Source organism: Trematomus bernacchii, unplaced genomic scaffold (assembly GCF_902827165.1).
Source record: "Trematomus bernacchii unplaced genomic scaffold, fTreBer1.1, whole genome shotgun sequence".
Lineage (NCBI taxonomy): Eukaryota > Metazoa > Chordata > Actinopteri > Perciformes > Nototheniidae > Trematomus > Trematomus bernacchii.
The window spans coordinates 237,501-258,022 of NW_022987518.1; the positions used below are offsets into that span (position 1 = coordinate 237,501).

The 20,522-nt window shown below is 40.4% G+C and overlaps 1 protein-coding gene across 1 annotated transcript; it reads left to right on the forward strand.

Moving 5' to 3' along the window:
* The first annotated feature begins 1,131 nt into the window (after positions 1-1,131).
* On the forward strand, positions 1,132-17,888 carry LOC117471620 (protein FAM83F-like). The gene is made up of 5 exons (XM_034116749.1): positions 1,132-1,768; positions 11,852-12,019; positions 13,893-14,014; positions 15,301-16,025; positions 17,131-17,888. The coding sequence occupies exons 1-5, from the start codon at positions 1,310-1,312 to the stop codon at positions 17,166-17,168; spliced, it is 1,512 nt and encodes a 503-aa protein (XP_033972640.1). The 5' UTR covers positions 1,132-1,309; the 3' UTR covers positions 17,169-17,888.
* Positions 17,889-20,522: the final 2,634 nt, after the last annotated feature.

The following is a 20,522-nucleotide window of genomic DNA, read 5'->3' on the forward strand; positions in this document are numbered from 1 at the left end:
TCCCCGGTGTTCCAGGGAACTCACCAAGTGTCAGAAAACACAACCCTCTCTATTTTCCTCCATACCCAAATCTCTAAAAAAGGGGCTGCAACGGATCTGATAAAACTGATCCAGATTTGAACACTGTCCTGACGTCAGGATGGTGGCGCTACGGCTATTGGGCCAACTCCACCAATCAGGAGGAGACAGCCACGGCCATTGCCGTTCGAAAGCGCTGGAGACACTGTAGTACATATGCCAGGCCTGTAAGTGGCGCTGTAGTCTGCCACAAAAGCAGCGAAGAAGACTTCCCGCCCATAGTTACCATGGTTACCCTTCTGTTTATTCTCCGCTGTGGCTTTTTTTCTCCCTCCCCGAGGCAAGCGTTTGCTCCCGCTGCTTTAATTCAATGCAATCCCTCCCCGTCGAGGCAAGCACTGTAATTCTCTCCGGTTAGTCCACCAGCAGATGACAAACACCCACCTCTCCGCCTCTTCCAAGGAACGAGGGGACCGTGCGGCAGAGTTTCAGTTAGGTTTTATTTCGCCGGTCAACATGTCCGTTAAAGTTTAAATCTTCCGGACAAAATTAGAAAAGTGCAGGTCAAAGGTCTTCTTTGTTATTTATTGAGCTTTAAAACAAATGAATAACGACTCTATAGGCCTATAATAATATAATAAAACACGGAGGACGGAGATCTATTTTTCTCCCCCTCTTCTGACTTCATCAGAGCACGGCTCCCCTCTCCTGCAGGGGGGCGTGGTCAGCTCCAGCTCACAGAATCAGCCCTTGCAAAAAAGTGCTGGAGAACAGCAAATAGAGCGAAATGAGGCATGGCTAAAATGCATGATCTGTTTGGTATTTTGAAAACAGAAACGTATAAATATACCTTATATAGGTATGGCCCTACAATATATCATTTAAATATAGCATGTCCACTTTAAATAATGATATTAAAAAAGAAATAGAAATTATTTTGATAATAATAATCATCATAAAAAAGTCAAAAAGGTTTTCCTTGTTTAATATTTTAAACATATCCTAATTTTCCATAAAATGCGTAAAACATTCCCAGATATAATATCAATCCTTCAGTTTTCCTCCTTTCCATTCAGTAATTTTCTCCCAAGAGAGACAGGAAGAGTTGCTGTTTTCCCATTTGCACCTGAAGGCAGCATTAAGTTTCCCGGGAGTCCCACCTCTCTCCCAGCCGGGCAGGTAAGGACAAAGTTTCCCCAGCTTTACCTCACCTGTCCGGGCGTCAAACAGCCCAGGTGAGGCATCAACATTAACACACCTGAGCTCCAGGGAGGAGGACCGACCCTCAGCCATGGCCGAGTCCCAGCTTACGTGCATGGAGGACGGCCACATCGGAGCCAATGTCCCGGAGAACAAACCGGAGTTTTACTACAGCGAAGCGCAACGATCCGCCATAGAGGAGCTGCTGAGGAATGGTGACGGAGCCTTCAAAATGCGACTCAACGAGGACAAAATCACCGATTTCCTGTCCGCGAGGGAGGTGAAGCTGCTGGTAAACACCTTCAAAAAGTACGATTTGAATCCGGAGGAAAGTAGCAGTACTCCGGATCCGACAGACCATGATTCAGGGCTCCAATCCACTTATTGGCCCCAGATGTCGGACACGGATGTTCCGCCGCTGGATATCGGCTGGCCCAGCGGGGGGTTCTTCAAGGGAGTGACGCGCGTGGCAGTGCACACTCACCCGCCTAAAGAGAATGGACCTCACATCAAGATGGTCGTGAGGAAGATGATCCAGGAGGCCAGCAAGGTGAGGGGGACAGGAGCATATCGATATATTAATAATGATTCAGAATCAGGTTTATCACCAGGTGGGTTGACAATTATGAGGAATGTGACTTGATGTCGTGGTGCATACATGATAGTAAAACAACAATTAAAAACACCGACAGAGAACTATTTTAAGATATTAATAATAATAATAATAACAACAATAATAATAGTTTCAGTGCTACCCCTTTTGTCCACTTTAATTCCTGATATACTTCACATATTCAATTTTTCATAGTATTTTGTCATTTTCTAGTACTTTTGGTACCTTTTTATTTATATATATTTTTGTCATATTTTTTATTATAGTTCTATATTTATACACACAGGGCCGCCCCTGGCCAACTTGTGGCCCCACGCAAAGTTATATGATGAGGCCCTCTGTGTCGCGAGCGTCGATGGGGGTGGGGCTGCAGCGTCCTTTTGCTGGAGGACTGCTGTCAGATAAAGACACTTTTCTGATGTAGAGAGGAGAGGGTCATCTGATTATAGTAAAAACATGTTCAGTGATGTGTGGCTGGACTCCATTATTGGCATTGGACTGAAAAGATCAGTCATGAGAATGAGACCTCTCTTATAGATTAAAATCATCAATTCCAGGGATGTTTTTAAATCACTACTGCTAGATTAGAGTAGTTATCGACCGCTCACAGAACATGGTCGATTAGTCAATTAAATGACGGACATATATGTCCATCTGTGGCTGTAGGTGCGCTGCATTTGCACTTCAGATGATGCTCCCTCCGCAAAATGAAGAACCCTCCGCAAGTTAAGGCCCCCTCCGAGGTGAGGCCCCCTCCGAGGTGAGGCCCCCTCCGAGGTGAGGCCCCCTCCGAGGTGATCGGCCTGTAGATCAATATAGTCATGTACGAAAGTGTCTCTAGGACTCCTTTTCATTCATAATAATGATCCTTTATATAAAGTATGACAAGTCAAATGGATATTACAGTAAACGTTTGACTTGTTTTTGGTCTTAAAGGGTTTTTCAAAGTCTTACATTAACTTGTTGAGACCCTGTTCTTTAAGGATTTAAGGGTTTTCAGTCACAGTCGATTAAAGGCGGAGAGGACGAGTGTTAGCGTGAATAATTCCTCCTCACACAGAAACAAAGACTCTGAAGAGGCTCTTTGTGTTTGACTCTCCGTCGTAATGTTTAGTCATGGAGCGCCAGAGCTCTGCTGAGTCATCTTTTCCTCACAGCAACACTGACGACTCTTTAAAAACACGTCAAAACAGATGCACGCTTGTGTCAAACACTTCTCAGGAAATTCCCTTGGATTTTTCTTTAGAGATTCCCTCCCTGCAAACACTTTCTGTTTTCTATTTATAAACTTATTTTGTTTCCTCGTGTTCTCTCTCTGTCCTTCTCGTGCATTGGAAGGGCCTGAAGCAAAATGAAACATAACAAGCTGTACGCACATCTGTCAGTAGTGTACACATCTTTTATTACTTTTCCATGTTGGTCATACTGCAGGAATGTGGTAGATATATATATATATATTTTTGTGTTAATTATTGAGAGTTCTTGTATTTTAATGTAAGTTTTTTATACCTTGGGACTGTGGGAAACAGTATTTCGATCTTTCTGTGTGTACAAACATATTTTGAGATTGACAATAAAGTTGACTTTGACTTTTTTGACCTTTGACCTTGACCATTAGTACACTTCCTTTTGTAAACATTGATAATAAACCAGGGATAAGAACTGGCAGCCCACTTTATTATGCTTCTGTTCAGGTTGTATCTGTATTTTGTGCCTCAATAGCAAAGGTCTCAAACTCAAGGCCCGGGGGCCAAATCCGGCCCGCGACTTCATTTTATGTGGCCCGGCAAGAGCTTGCAAATAATATAATATGTTTATTATACGGTTACATGCCACTTTACAGAAGCAGGTTCCCCATAAACTACATGTCCCACAATGCATCTCGTTTTGTGACATGCGCACTGAAGAGACTTGCAATTATTTGCCCTGGACTTCTGCTTTCAGACGTAGTTAATTACTAAGTTATTATCCTATCCGATAATAATCCAATTCAGAGGCAATAATGTAATATAATACATTATTTTATATATATATTATATATGTATATAGTTACAACCGGCCCTTTGAGTGCAACCTTTATGCGAATGTGGCCCGCGATGAAATTTAGTTTGACACCCCTGCTCTATAGGGACATGTTTCAATGTTCAAAAAGTGCCTTGTTATTGGTCAACCACTTAGAGAGGTCCCGCCCCTTAGCCTATCAGGTACAATGTGTTGGAGCGCTAGCCAATAGAAGTGCAAGTGTCCCATAGTGATGTCACTATGTTCCAGAAGTAAACAAAGGAGTCCAATGGAGGCGCTTCAGACCGGGTGGGGGGGGAAACTAGCCTTTGCAGACCATTTACATGCACTTAAAACCTATACTACATTACATTATATTTGCGTGATGTTTTTATCCACAATGACTTACAATAAGTGCAAAAAAACATAACGTTTCAAACTCTGAAACAACAAGGAAAGTGCAGATATATTCACTTCAAGCTACATCATACCATTGTAATTGCTGCTGAATGAGTTACAAGGCCTACATAATAATAATAATAATAATAATACACAATCTAACACACTATAGGAAAGGCAAAAACCCCACAAGGCCTAAAAAGGGCCTCTTTAACTCCATATCATACCCCATTTGTAAATGTGTCAGGGTGTTTCCAAGGTTGTCAGACAAAGTCAAAGTGAAATAGAAATGCACCTGTGGAATGCAACACACCTGGTTTAATCTTATCCGAAAGACCAGGAGATTTCTCAGAACAGAAACAAATACTGAAAACAGCACACCCAGTTCAGCTGGAACAAACCTAATCAACTGTACATCTTCATTCTTAAAAAATGTTCAAGTCAAAACACGTCTCAGGTTCCTCCTCTCTGTGGAAACTACAGGACAGAGCAACACTTGATTTTAAGAGACATTATTTCCATGACTTTGCTTCCCAGAGAACAGTGGAGTAACCCTCCCGCATCTGATCTGAACATGTCCCTACATGTTTGAAAGAACATTCTCCATTTTTCTCTCGTAATTGTTGTATCCCAAACATCATATAAAGTGTATTATATGAATATAACATGCATCAGCCACGTCCTATCTTCCAACACTCTCACATCATTCAAAAAAGCCCTCAAAACTAATCTTGCCTTCAACTCCTAATCCACTAACCCCTCGCCCTTAGTCCACCTAGCTTAGCACTTGTGTTGTTATTGTTCTCTGCTTGTAAAGCGCTTTGAGCACCAGGAGAAGTGCTTTATAAATAACATGTATTATTATTATTATCTTCTGTCTAAAAGATTCCACTTTTAGACATCTATCTGCCTGTTAAACACTTTAGTTTACATGCACGAACCCTATGATTTTGCACAAGTACTGCAATAAGGCCAACACAAATATATTGCTTTCTGTGGTGTCCCATCTCCTGTAGTGTGTTCTATAGGTTTTAGTGCATGTAAATGGTCTGCTAAGGCTAAAATCCCTGTGTTCTTTATGAATATATTATTTAAAATAATTTAATTTGACTAAAAATGATCCAAAAAAACGTGTTTCCTGACTGATGCAATACAAAGATACTTGTTTCTTTAAATAAAATACGAGGTAAAAAGTGATTCCAGTATGTTTTAATGCATTTTAAGAATTTACAAGAATGCTTTTGAATGATTAACTAGATGTTACGCAATTATTCTCACCAGGATATTCTCATTAATTCAACATAAAATGTTCATATCGTCCCACACTGTTATCCAAGGCTCATTTTTTAAATCATGATGCCTCTTCTCTTTGGTTTGGACCTCATTTAACCACTAAGGATTATAATAATAACATGTTATTAGATTAGTTTGTCATTTACTCCAACACTCTTATATTGTTGGATGTAATACACATGTCAGCCTCTTGGGGGCGTTCCCGGGGGCTTAGACTGTAGCAGTGTTAATTTCGTCAACGAAAACTATGACGAAAAATGTTCGTCAACGACCTTTTTTACATGACTAAGACGAGACGATGACGAGCTAAAAATAGATTCTTGATAACGAAAATTTGACGAAATGTATATTTAGTTTTCGTTGACGAGACGAGACGGGACTAAGGTGTTAATGGTGGACTATCGGACATTCAAAATGCAGGGTATTTCCCCCCAAGTGTCCGTCTTGTCTGTCAAAATGCATCTTACGTTTCTAACTTGCAATATCATTATTTCCGCTCTCTTCACTCCAGAAGAGCGATCTCCCTCTCTCTGTGTGTGCGGGGGGCGGGGCCTAACAGACACGCTGCAGCGGCACACAGAGATCTGCCGGGGACGGAGCGTTCAGAAGTATAGAGGCACTCTACAAGACTCGATAGCCGCGTTCACACCAAGTACTTTCCTGTACTTAGTTCCGGCACTAAGAGCCCTGGCGCTTTTAACCCCAGGGTACTTAGTACAGATCGCGTTCACACCGGAGTACTTTTCCCTGAGGGAAGATTACAAGTACAGTAGGTGGCGGTAAGCACCTTAAAGTTGTTTGCAACCCGCTACAAAACAAGAGAAGAAGAAAAACTGATACAGGATCTGTTTAATCGCCATGTCGGTTTTCTTTATTGCACTCTCAAGACATAACATTAAATAGAAATATTTTAAATGTAACTAAAGTGTCAGTTGTACATGTCAGTAAACATTGTCAATATAAAATAAAGTGTCAGTTGTACTATATAATAACAGTAATAACAATATAAAATAAACTCCCAGCTGTAGGGAGTCTCAGCAGCAAACCCACCTTTATTATATATCTTCCTGAGACCCACTGCATCCGTCTGCCATAAACACTATGCAAACATACATGTTAGTTTTGGCCCATAGTGGACTCCATGTTGTGTTGTGTGAAATGGGGGGGAATTAAAAGTTTAGGTCAAATAATATTTAAAATGATATAAATTGTCATATTTGTGTATGTGCCCCTGCCATTCCCCCACAAGGTTGCAACATTGATGATAAATAAATGACAAATAAAGCTTTGCCAGTTTATAACCGATGAAACATGATGGTATCAGAATAATCACTTACATGTGATGTATAGGATGCTACACAGGTCACAAAAGATAAAGTGTCAGGAGAAATAAGCTTAATCGCCATGTCGGTTTTCTTTATTGCACTCTCAAGACATAACATTAAATAGAACAATTTTAAATGTAAATAAAGTGTCAGTTGTACATGTCAGTAAACATTATATATAAAATAAAGTCATAACAGTAATAACAATATAAAATAAACTGTCCCAGGTGTAGGGATATTCTCAGCAGCATGCACACCTTAGTGCAACGTTGTGTGTCGTGTGTCAGTATTTACAAAAACTATACCAAATAAACTGTTATTAAATGCAGTTTGTCGCTCATCCTGCCGCTGCGCCGACGCTTCCTCATGGCGCAGCGCCGACGCTTCCTCATGGCGCAGCGCCGACGCTTCCTCATGGCGCAGCGCCGACGCTTCCTCATGGCGCAGCGCCCCACACTTCATCCTGGTGCTGCTGGCGCTCCATCTGCTGCTTGAACACTTCTGCCTGGCGCTCCATCGAGGTGAGCATCTTGTCCTCCGTTTCCTGGGCCTTGGTGAACAGCACCATCTGATCTCCACGCAGCGACTCTTTCACCACGGCACGCCGGTCCTCCAACGCCTGGGCGGTGTCAAAGAAATTCGCATCCCGTGTCCGCTTTCCTAAGAGGGGAAAATAAGCAATATACAATATACAAGTTTAGTCGCCATGTAGTTTTACAACATACTAGGAATGTGTTTTTTGTATTTTCACAAATAGAATTAAGGTTTCACAAATCTGAAACTGTGTTATAAAGAATCTTTTGACTCTCTGGGATAATCCAGTCCAGATTTGATGAGTCTAGGTATAGTGGTTTTAGATCAGGACCTGGTCTAATGTGGTCTACATGTAAAAAAAGCACTGAAATCTCCCTTTTTTTTTATTTTCACAAATAGAATTAAGGTTTCACAAATCTGAAACTGTGTTATAAAGAATGTTTAGACCCTCTGGGATAATCCAGTCCAAATAAATCGGCTATGCAGCGATTCAAGAGGTTCACACACGGAGGATTGTTCCTTTTTGAAGAGTGCTTCATGTATGCTTGAACTTTGTTTAATGTTGTTGAGGCAAGTTAAACATAAAATATGATGAATATTATGAAATAAACATGATTGTGAACATCAGTTCGATGCGTAACGTTCTTTCAAGACAAAGTTACAGTGTGTGTGTACTGTGTGCTCGGGGCCGGTGTTAGCCTATTATGGCTAGCATGGCTAGCTTGATCTACTGAGCAAATAAAAGTACATCTGAGACCATTATTGTGCAGATTAAAACCCCAGTGCATGTAGTTGATTTTACCTTCGTCGTGGTCGTCATCGTTGGCCACTGAATCCGCCGTTTGTAGTCCTGCCCGAGTTTCTTTATTTTTAGCCGGTGTGCCGTGGGGCTGTGCACATTCCCAGGTCGAGTGAAAGCTACTGAACTGGCTTCAGTGCATTCCCTGGGTCGCGTCCTCTGCGTAGATCTCCAGAAGCGCCGACACCTCCTCATCATTTCTTGATGCTTGCCATAACTGCTTTCAAAAACAAACACAACGCACGGAGCGTTGTGTTTTTGTAGCGAGGAAAAACAATGGCGGCTCTACACAACATTTTCAGAGTTGTACGGGCGTGGTTTGCAATTCGCCCAGCCAATCAGCACTGGGGAACTTTTGGAGCTCTTTTCACCCACAGAAAAGTACGCTCTCTGAGTTGGCTCTAAAAATGGGGGTAAAAGTACCCGAGATTAAGTACGATTTTTGGTGTGAACGCGACTCACGGAACTAAAACGCGAAAAGTACGGTGAAAGTACTCCGGTGTGAACGCGGCTGATGTGGACAAAGCTCGTTTGCCATGTTTTCGCGTTGACACGAGTAGAGTAGTCTGTCCAAACAGCCGGCCAAAAGGCGTCATATTCAGTCGGAGAAATGCACAATTTTCGACTTCCTTAACTCGTAGCTCTGTTGCCCCAATTACGAGTAACGTTATCACATCAGGTGCGCAGAGGTGGGAGAAGTACTCAGATCTTGTAGCTAAGTAAAAAAATACCATAGTGTAGAAAGAGTTCCTCAAGTCAAAGTATGATCATCAAAATATATTTAAAGTAGCAACAGTAAAAGTAGTCATTGTGCAGATTGGTCCATTTCAGAATAATATATATGATATGTTTTATAATGATTGATCATTAAAGTGTTCTCAAAGCTGGTAAAGGTGCAGCTAGTTTGAATGACTTTGTATACTGCAGGGTAGCTTGTGGATTTACTCCAGGTGGAACTAAAGTCTGATTTAACACTTGATTATATTTCACATCATTCATCCACATCTGTAAAGTAACTAAAGGGATTACATACATGTAGTGGAGTAGAAGTACACAGTAGCAAAACATTTAAATACTCCAGTAAAGTACAAGTACCTCAACATTTTACTCAAGTACAGTACAATATTTTAACATAATTATATATATATTTCATTTATTTCACATTTAAATAAAGCAATTAATTCGGTTAACAATTTGTTAGTTTTTTCCTTTAAAAAATAACAAAAAGTAAATACAAGAATACCGTTAAAGTACCGGATCGATAAGCAGTATTGATAAGACTAGTAGTACTGTAGAAAACCTTAACGATACCCATCCCTAGATATTACACAAGTAAAGTGTTAAGAGAGTGAAATGTTGCTTTACGAATTTCAACACTTGATGCTGTCACCTTGATTACAATGTCAGAAACCTGTATTTGCCTAACTGAATTGGTTTAAAGAGAGAAAACATTTTGACTAAAAGTTGACTAAAATGTAATTTTTCATTGACTAAAAGTTGACTAAAACGTTTTGAGTTTTCGTCGACTAAAACTAGACTAAAACTATGAAGGATAGAAATGACTAAAATGTGACTAAAACTAATAACCATTTTCGTCTAAAGACTAAGACTAAATCAAAAACAGCTGCCAAAATTAACACTGGACTGTAGTTTACAGCATCCTGGCATTCATTCATTTATGGTGCATGATTAGCAATACAAATATTCAGCACAGTGAGACGAGGTGATGTCCATTAGAATAGAATCCTTTATTGTCATCATACAGGTACAATGAGATGAGTAGAGCTACTCCTTTTTGTAACGTGCCATCGGAAATCAAAAAAACAAACGAGACGTACAACATTCAGGAGAAGACAACATACAAGTATTCATACTTCAATATGCAGATGAAGTTAAAGTGCAGGAATATATCGGTTTAAGTAAAATAAATATGTTTATATTGCACTGAATTACAATCATTATCAGTATTAGTAGTTGTCATTTTCACAACTGTTAATTGCAGAAAAAATGCATTGGATGTCTGTTCGGTAGGGCTGTGCAATTAATCGTATTTTAATCGTAATTACGATTTTGGCCTGCCACAATTACGAAAACAACATAATCGAAAAAAACTATTATTTAGCTTTGCGAGGTTGTGACATATTTGATCTAATTTAATTTAGTCTAATTTATTTGTATTTATCATATTTACATATGTTTAGTAGCTTGTTGAAGTGCGCTCCAAAATATTTGTTGATCTTGTTTATTGGTATTTATTATTTTGATATTATTTATTTAAATGTATCAATTATTTTTGTATTGGTTTTTCAGTTGAATTATACGTTCAGGGTAATCAACAGTTAAAAAGATACTGTTCAAATTATTATTTGTTTTAAAGTTCAATAAATGGATGTTTTCAAAGTCAATGAATAATTGTATTTAATAATCGTGATATCAATTATTGACCCAAATAATCGTGATTATGATTTTTGCCATAATCGCACAGCCCTACTGTTCGGTTTTGTCTAAAAAAACAACGACTGGCTCTTAGAAGTTCTTTCTTTTGTAAAAGCGAAGTACAAGCCTCTATAACCCCAGTGACCTGTCAGAGGAGAAAGTGAGCGCTGTGAGGAAACATTTCTGAAGACACATTTAAGTCCTTAATTCCTCAGCTGATCTCCTTTTGTAAAGCTGGGTCTCTGTGATGTGTCCGCCTGACGGGAACACAGCGGAGGGATTACACGGATCTCAGCAGCTAACTCTCTGTGAGCTCTGCAATAAAACATTCTGTCTGAAAGCATTTCATTCATGTTCTTTCTCAGCCTTACAAAGGTGACATGGATGGGAGGCAGAGCAGTGAGTCTGAGCTCATGTTTCTTCCTTTGTGGTTAATACAGAATGTGTTTGACTTCCTGCCAGAGTTTAGTTAAAAAGACCCAACAGCGCGAACAATTTCATGTATTTTTAAATGTGAATTCCCAGATCTGTGCCTCGACACAATCGACCTCATGGCTTGTGTTTTCTCTGCAGTGACTTGTTATCTGTGAGACTTTATAAAGGCTTCCCCAATCATGTCCAATCAGCTGAATTGACCACAGGTGGACTGAAAGGTGGTCAAGAGGAATGGGAGGCACCCGAGCTAAAATATCAACCGCCGTATCCAAGGGTCTGGATACTACATTTTTAGAAATCTCCAAAAATACGATATTCACTTGTAATAATAACAATAAAACAAAAATGATATTGGGATCATTAAAATATTAATAATAATAATATTTAAACATTAGAAATACATATAAATCCTACTTATTTCATCCATGTATACACGGAAGGGCATCATGAATATGTTGTGATGGAGGCATATACATACGTGATTTTAATTCTAATATATTTCCAAAAATCTTTATAAATGTCTCTTTCTGATATTGGGTGCATATTGATGAGGGAAACATTTGATTTAAACAGTTTGAGCACAAGACTGCAACATAACAACATGTGAACACGTCTGAAACGTTTTGATTGTACAATATAATCAATTATTGAGATTAATATTAAGAGCTAAGGGTCTGGTTAATTAAGTCAAAGGGATTTTCTCTTGAACTTCTAACAAATTAGCAAAAATCACTTAAAATCCACTTAGCCATTATTGAGATATTGTTTGCAGATTGATCACTTCCTTTCCTCCTGCAGGTGATAGCGATCGTGATGGACATGCTGACAGACGTGCAGATCCTTCAGGACCTGATGGACGCCGCCTCTCGTCGCTCTGTGCCCGTTTACATCCTGTTGGAGAACCAAGCCATGCCGCACTTCCTGGATATCTGCCACCGGCTGCAGATCGGAGCACAGCACCTCCGGGTGAGAGCACACCTTAACTTAAAGAGATTAAAGGTCACCTATTATGCAAAATCCACTTCTTCATGTCTCTGTGTAAAGAGACTCTCTCTTCACACAGAGGGGACACGTGTCTCTTCTACATCAACATGTGTCCCCTCTTCTTCATGTCTCTTCTACATCAACATGTGTCCCCTCTTCTTCATGTCTCTTCTACATCAACATGTGTCCCCTCTTCTCCATGTCTCTTCTTCATCAACATGTGTCCCCTCTTCTCCATGTCTCTTCTTCATCAACATGTGTCCCCTCTTCTTCATGTCTCTTCTACATCAACATGTGTCCCCTCTTCTTCATGTCTCTTCTTCATCAACATGTGTCCCTCTTCTCCATGTCTCTTCTACATCAACATGTGTCCCCTCTTCTTCATGTCTCTTCTTCATCAACATGTGTCCCCTCTTCTCCATGTCTCTTCTTCATCAACATGTGTCCCCTCTTCTTCATGTCTCTTCTACATCAACATGTGTCCCCTCTTCTTCATGTCTCTTCTTCATCAACATGTGTCCCCTCTTCTCCATGTCTCTTCTACATCAACATGTGTCCCCTCTTCTTCATGTCTCTTCTACATCAACATGTGTCCCCTCTTCTTCATGTCTCTTCTACATCAACATGTGTCCCCTCTTCTTCATGTCTCTTCTACATCAACATGTGTCCCCTCTTCTTCATGTCTCTTCTACATCAACATGTGTCCCCTCTTCTTCATGTCTCTTCTACATCAACATGTGTCCCCTCTTCTTCATGTCTCTTCTTCATCAACATGTGTCCCCTCTTCTTCATGTCTCTTCTACATCAGCATGTGTCCCCTCTTCTTCATGTCTCTTCTACATCAACATGTGTCCCCTCTTCTTCATGTCTCTTCTACATCAGCATGTGTCCCCTCTTCTTCATGTCTCTTCTACATCAACATGTGTCCCCTCTTCTTCATGTCTCTTCTACATCAACATGTGTCCCCTCTTCTTCATGTCTCTTCTACATCAACATGTGTCCCCTCTGTGGAAAGAGACTCTGAAAGTTTCAGGATTATGGGATGCTGCAATGATCTGTTTGGTGTTTCAGCCAATCAGAGACAGGCTCTGGATATATCTGAGACCTGCGATGGACTGATGAAAAACAGTATAATAGGGGACCTTTAATGTAGCACAGACAGCTGTAGGAGCCAAAATGCTAGCCTGTGTTTATAGTTATATTATCTTAAATATTTGTTAACACCACACACACTTGTAATGGGTTGTTTCTGGTAATGATCACATGGGTGTGGTTAATGGTATTTAGGGCACCTGGTGTTTGTCAGAGTCAGAATCAGAAACAGGTTTATCACCAGGTAGTTTGACACCTATGAGGAATTTGACTTGGTGTCATGGTGCATACATAAAAGTGAAACAAAAATTAAAAAAGATAGAGAACTATTTTAAGAACACTATAATTAAAACATTTTTAAAATAATTAAAAATATAGTAGAAAAATAAATTAAATAAAACAGTATTTACATTGAAATAGACTGGAATGAAATATTATATATATATAATATGTGGAAGTTTAGTAGCATGACAATGGGGGTGAGCTTAGCTCTGATATATTTTGTTGACCGTATGATTCTGTTTCTTTATTATTTTGCGTTACAATATTAAATATCTTTAAAACGTTGAGTTCAGTACAGACTTTTTTATTTATACGTGCCACATCAATGAGCGGAGTTTAGCCTCAGAGCGGCCGTATTCAATGGGAATATAGCCGCCACACTAACCCTAACGCACTTTAACATAAAGAGATGAACGTAACACAGACAGATAGCAAGGTAATGCTCCTGATACAACCCTAACCCTAAGCTGTGTGTCTGCAGAACATCAGAACCAGAACTCTTCAGGGCGTTGGATTCGGTTTGTCTTTCGGGAAAGTGCCCGGCGCCCTCTGTAATAAATACATGCTCATCGACGGGGACAAAGTGGCGTTTGGCTCCTACAGGTGAGGTCTGACTTCAAGACGTTATACAGCTCTTGTGTAAAGTGTCCCAGTAGTGTTAAGTATTCTGAATATGAAAGGGTTAATGTGCAGCGAGGCGGTCATGAAGAGAAACAGAACCACCAACAGGAGGTAATCGAGCCGGACGAGAAGCTGACATTACACCTGATTTATGTTTTCTGTAAATGTCCAAGTCTGTTCACATTTTATTTTCCATGTACCAGTCTTTAAACACTGCCAGAGTCCATACCTATCCTCCTTAGCAAAGGGTCTGTTCTCCTTAGCCATTAACAACCTCCGAAATGTCCAAATTGACCAATCACAATCAAGTATTCCACTGGATTCAAGATTCATGCAGCCATCATCACCGGCGCCATCCTTTTCTTCTAAGCAGTGTAATAATATGATGTACAGTTCACTCTAAATTCAACGTATGGATGAGTTCAAAGACTTTAGGCAAGGCAAGGTAAGGTAAGGCACGTTTATTTATAGTGCTTTACAAAAAGGAAAGACATTAAGAAACATATTATGAAATGGCATTTAAAAACACTCATTTAAAAGCAAAGATACATGAATTAAAGTGACAGTGCAGAGTGAGATACACACATCTGAAATGTTTAGTTCTGACTCTCAATCGTTGCTAACTTTTTAGCAGAAATGTTTTTCACTTTCTTTCTACTTTCTTTTTGAACTTATCCTTTAGTTATTTCGCCAAAACTATCCTTCTCTTTTAATTGCACATTAGTTAAAGGGGACCTATCATGCTAAATGCACTTGTGTACGTCTTTTATACATGAATATGTGTCCCCGGTGTTCCAGGGAACTCACCAAGTGTCAGAAAACACAACCCTCTCTATTTTCCTCCATACCCAAATCTCTAAAAAAGGGGCTGCAACGGATCTGATAAAAACTGATCCAGATTTGAACACTGTCCTGACGTCAGGACGGTGGCGCTACGGCTATTGGGCCAACTCCACCAATCAGGAGACAGCCACGGCCATTGCCGTTCGAAAGCGCTGGAGACGCTGTAGTACATATGCCAGGCCTGTAGGTGGTGCTGTTCTCACTGAATCTGCCCAGAGCTAGAAATGGTCAAATTGAGCAAAATGAGGCATGGCTAAAATGCATGATCTGTTTGGTATTTTGAAAAAAAAAAGTATAAATATGTCTTATATAGGTATGGTCCTACACTAGATTATTCAAATATAGCATGATAGGTCCACCTTAAGTTTACCTTGTCTTTCTAGGACTTTACCTGATAACTGTTGTACCCTCCGTCTCTGTCTCAGTTTCTCGTGGTGTACGTCTCGTATCGACCGGAACATGATCACGGTGATGACGGGGCAGGTGGTGGACTCCTTCGATCAGGATTTCCGAGAGCTTTACGCCGTCTCCGAGAAGCTGGATCTCTACAAGGAGTTCCACGTTACCAAACCTGCTATCAACGCCACCCTACGCTCCAAAGTGGTTCCCAAACGCCCGCCTCTACCAGCGACAACCTCCCGATTCCAGGTCAGTATAGGGGACTCGCGCAATGCTACAATCAAGGTTCCTGCACACAAGTACTACAACCCCAAATACGCACTGGCGTTCGGGGAAATCAATCGTCCAACAGGGTCTCTACAAGAACCAGGACCCAAGAGAGGGTTAGCTCTGCCGGATGATCTTGATGAGATGGGAGTTGGAAGACCACGAGTGACCAGCAGCGAGAGGATGGACCGTCTGAGTCCCCTGCCCTCTGAGGATCCTGGAGACAGCTTCAAGAGGACAAACGGACTCCAGCAGCAGGACAAGAAGGGGTGGGGCGGGTGGAAGTCGAAGTTCTTCAGGAGGAAATTGTCCAATAGGGATATTTTGGATACCATCAGCACCGAACCCTCAGAGAGCAACAGGACGGACGAGAACGAGGACGACTTCGAGGTGACCGTGAAGTCTCCGTCCAAGAGGAGGCTGCCTAAACTGGGCCTGAGGACAAACTCCAGGCAGTCCGTCAACACCGCACAGGACAACGAGAGTAAGTCAGGAATAGTAGTAGATAAAGTTTGAATCCAGAATGAACAAATAACCTTATCCAGTGGTTCCCAACTACAACCACAGCAGTATAATCCGTCTTTTTACGGGTTTATTAGACTCGAACTAAAGAGTTCTCATGAACTAAGTTCTCATGAACCTTTAGCCGCGTTCACACCGGAGTACTTTTCCCCGTACTTTTCGCGTTTAGTTCCATTAGTACCCCTTATGTCGCGTTCACACCAAAAAGAGTACTTCAAGCCGAGAACTTTTACCCCCATTTTTAGTGCCTGCTGAGAGATGGTACTTTCCTGGGGGAAAAAAGTGCCCCAGTTCTGGTTGGCTGGGCGAATTGCAAACCACGCCCCGTACAACTTTGAAATGTTTTGTAGAGCCGCCATTTTATTATCCTCGCATTATTAGCATTAGCATTCGCTCAGCACACAAACGCAGAGAGACTAACTTATGGCAACACAAAATAAAACATGGGAGCGGTGGAGATGAGGAGGTGTCGGCGTTCTGGCGATTTACTCGGAAGGCTTCAGTCGAAGCTGCTGGGAGTCCCAGCAGCTTCGACTGAAGCCAGTCCCCAACTCCGGGGACTTCCGGCCGGGGACTTCGGGTGGCAGTATACGCCGTGAAGTTGTTTGCGGCCTGCCAGTAAACCCAAAGCAGAAGAAGAAGAAGTGACGTCAGCGGCTCATTTGCCTAATCCTCCCTCAGGGACTTATGAACGCGATCTGTACTTAGTTCATGAGAACTAAAGAGTTCTCATGAACCTTTCGTGGGAAAATGACTGCGGTGTGAATGCGCCTATTGTAACTAACTTAAAGGGGACATATTCTGCACATAAACCTATATAACACTACAGGAAATAGAAAACCCCAAATAGGGCCTCTTTAAGTAAAAGTCTTAAAGAGCGTTTTCCACCTCTAGTCACAGGAAGCCTTATCTTAGTTTGAAGTGTAATACACCCAAAGATTTGTCCTTATGTTATACAAAATAAACCCACCTAGTCTAGTCTAGTATTTTATAGTAACTGATTGATTCTACATGCTCATACCTCCTTTCTCTTTCTAACTATGCTTTTGTTCTTTGTTTTTATTCAGGTGTTAAGAGTGGAGGGAAAGGTTGTAAAATGTCCTGAGGAGAACCTGCTGCTGTCTGACCACAAAATGAACTACATCTTTTTGAAAAATGGATTACAAATTGACTTTTGTAACACTGACGTCACCTTAAACTGTGCAATACAAGTGCTTTATCCAGTGCCTTACAGAGAGACCATGAATGTACAGTTCTTAGTGCACTGACACATTTGGAGATGGTGCCAAATATATAAAATTGACTCCAAAATCAATATGCTCGAGGTTATCTGTAACCCTGATGGTGTGCAGAGAGGTTCAAGCCGATTTTAGCCTGTGATTGATTGCTCTGTATGTTGATATATGAATATAAGGTTTGTCTAAGGCTTATTGAATGTAAATTGAGCAATACTTGGGTTTTATTCCTGCCAACAGAACGTTTTTTATAAGGTTAAACATTAATACACCTCCTCAAACTTCCAAAGGTGACCTACAGCGGAGTCCTGAGCAAGGATTGAAATGGGTAAAACCCTCATTGAGAAATCTGAAATAGGAGACTTCTCAGGCTTTGATTTATTTCTCCTTTTGACTAATCTACTAAACCAATGTTTGAGATCTACCTGCATCAGCCCTGTTGTTATGGTCCATTGTGGGCTTTCGTATGTGTACAGTACTAAAATATATTGTTAGTAATATCTGTGAAATAATATTGTACAGTGTTTATTTCAATGTCCATTTGCTACACATTGTGTTTGTGCCCAATAAATGGTTTCTGATAATGAACAGCTTTTCATGGTTTATGTTAAAGAGTCCTCTCCTGCTGATGTTCAGGTGTATATCAGTATGTAGTGTCCCTACTTTAAAGAGTCCTCTCCTGCTGATGTTCAGGTGTATATCAGTATGTAGTGTCTCTACTTTAAAGAGTCCTCTCCTGCTGATGTTCAGGTGTATATCAGTATGTAGTGTCTCTACTTTAAAGAGTCCTCTCCTGCTGATGTTCAGGTGTATATCAGTATGTAGTGTCTCTACTTTAAAGAGTCCTCTCCTGCTGATGTTCAGGTGTATATCAGTATGTAGTGTCTCTACTTTAAAGAGTTCTCTCCTGCTGATGGTCAGGTGTATATCAGTATGTAGTGTCTCTACTTTAAAGAGTCCTCTCCTGCTGATGTTCAGGTGTATATCAGTATGTAGTGTCTCTACTTTAAAGAGTCCTCTCCTGCTGATGTTCAGGTGTATATCAGTATGTAGTGTCTCTACTTTAAAGAGTCCTCTCCTGCTGATGTTCAGGTATATATCAGTATGTAGTGTCTCTACTTTAAAGAGTCCTCTCCAGATGATGTTCAGGTGTATATCAGTATGTAGTGTCTCTACTTTAAAGAGTCCTCTCCTGCTGATGTTCAGGTGTATATCAGTATGTAGTGTCTCTACTTTAAAGAGTCCTCTCCAGATGATGTTCAGGTGTATATCAGTATTTAGTGTCTCTACTTTAAAGAGTCCTCTCCTGCTGATGTTCAGGTGTATATCAGTATGTAGTGTCTCTACTTTAAAGAGTCCTCTCCTGCTGATGTTCAGGTGTATATCAGTATGTAGTGTCTCTACTTTAAAGAGTCCTCTCCTGCTGATGTTCAGGTATATATCAGTAAGTAGTGTCTCTACTTTAAAGAGTCCTCTCCAGATGATGTTCAGGTGTATATCAGTATGTAGTGTCTCTACTTTAAAGAGTCCTCTCCTGCTGATGTTCAGGTGTATATCAGTATGTAGTGTCTCTACTTTAAAGAGTCCTCTCCAGATGATGTTCAGGTGTATATCAGTATTTAGTGTCTCTACTTTAAAGAGTCCTTTCCTGCTGATGTTCAGGTGTATATCAGTATGTAGTGTCTCTACTTTAAAGAGTCCTCTCCTGCTGATGTTCAGGTGTATATCAGTATGTAGTGTCTCTACTTTAAAGAGTCCTCTCCTGCTGATGTTCAGGTGTATATCAGTATGTAGTGTCTCTACTTTAAAGAGTCCTCTCCTGCTGATGTTCAGGTGTATATCAGTATGTAGTGTCTCTACTTTAAAGAGTCCTCTCCTGCTGATGTGCAGGTGTATATCAGTATGTAGTGTCTCTACTTTAAAGAGTCCTCTCCTGCTGATGTTCAGGTGTATATCAGTATGTAGTGTCTCTACTTTAAAGAGTCCTCTCCTGCTGATGTTCAGGTGTATATCAGTATGTAGTGTCTCTACTGTGACATGTCTCCATGCTTTAATGTTCAAAAAGCTCTTTATTTTACTTTTCTTTTACATTTCTGTGATGGAAATTCATTTTGATAGAAATTCTAACTGGTTTAGGCTTTTTTAAATCTGCATAATGTCATAGATGAACCATCACTGAGATGATGGCTCCACCTGGTGGTGAAAGACATCAATATCTACAGTAAGATGCAAAACTGATTGCAGTGCACAAAGCTAGCGCTAGCTGCCCCCCCGCTTCTCTTTTACCTCCGAGAGGAACCACCGGCCTGATGGGAACTCAGAGGTGAGGTGAGGGTGGGGGGGGGGGGGCTAGATGTGGTGCAACACTGAAACAGGAAGTCAGAGCTGCAGCAGGAAGAGGCGTTAACTCATATATAGACTGACACAAACATGGGAGGCATGCACATGTTATTTCCTGTTAGAATTGCTTCTTATTGTTTACGCCAAAACACAGACTTTAAACAAGGTCAGAAAAATGTATTTTATTTTAATACATTTAATTATATTTGCCAAACTGTCCTTACATTACTCAACTAAGACACACGTTTTAATACAATGAATTCACCTCACAACATATGATAGTTAGCCCTCAGTCACACACTGAGTTATTATAAGGATTTTTAACAGTTTTCATTGTTAGAAAACACATTGGAGACTAATTGTTGTATTTTTATGTTAAATATCTTAAGATTTCGGGAGAGGACTTAAAACTATGTAGGCTTCTTTTTTAGGTGAACAATTGAGGTTTTTCTGAGCCTATAATCTGTGACTTTAAATACAAAAAAAAGGAAGAAAATACTCATGGATTTTGAGTTTTTTCGGGTGTTTAAATGTCTAACTCAACACGGGGTGAAGGTACATTTTAGTTATGTGTTATGAGCATTGGGTTAGTTCTTGATAGGTAAACATATTACATTCATCACATCTCTTCAATACAACGTCCAGAACAAGGTGTTAAATAGGAATACTGTTTATGACAATTTAATACATTCAAAATCCCAGAGGAAGCTGATTATAACCTGTGCGATACTATTAGATGCTTTCTAGTCCTCTATATGTGATATTGCTCAGGGACAAAAAGGTGGTTTCACTCTTCATGAAAAACACATGCAACTGAGCACACACACAAACACACCATAATATGAGAAAGTAAGGTGTGGTCTGATGGTTTTAAGAGTCAGGAA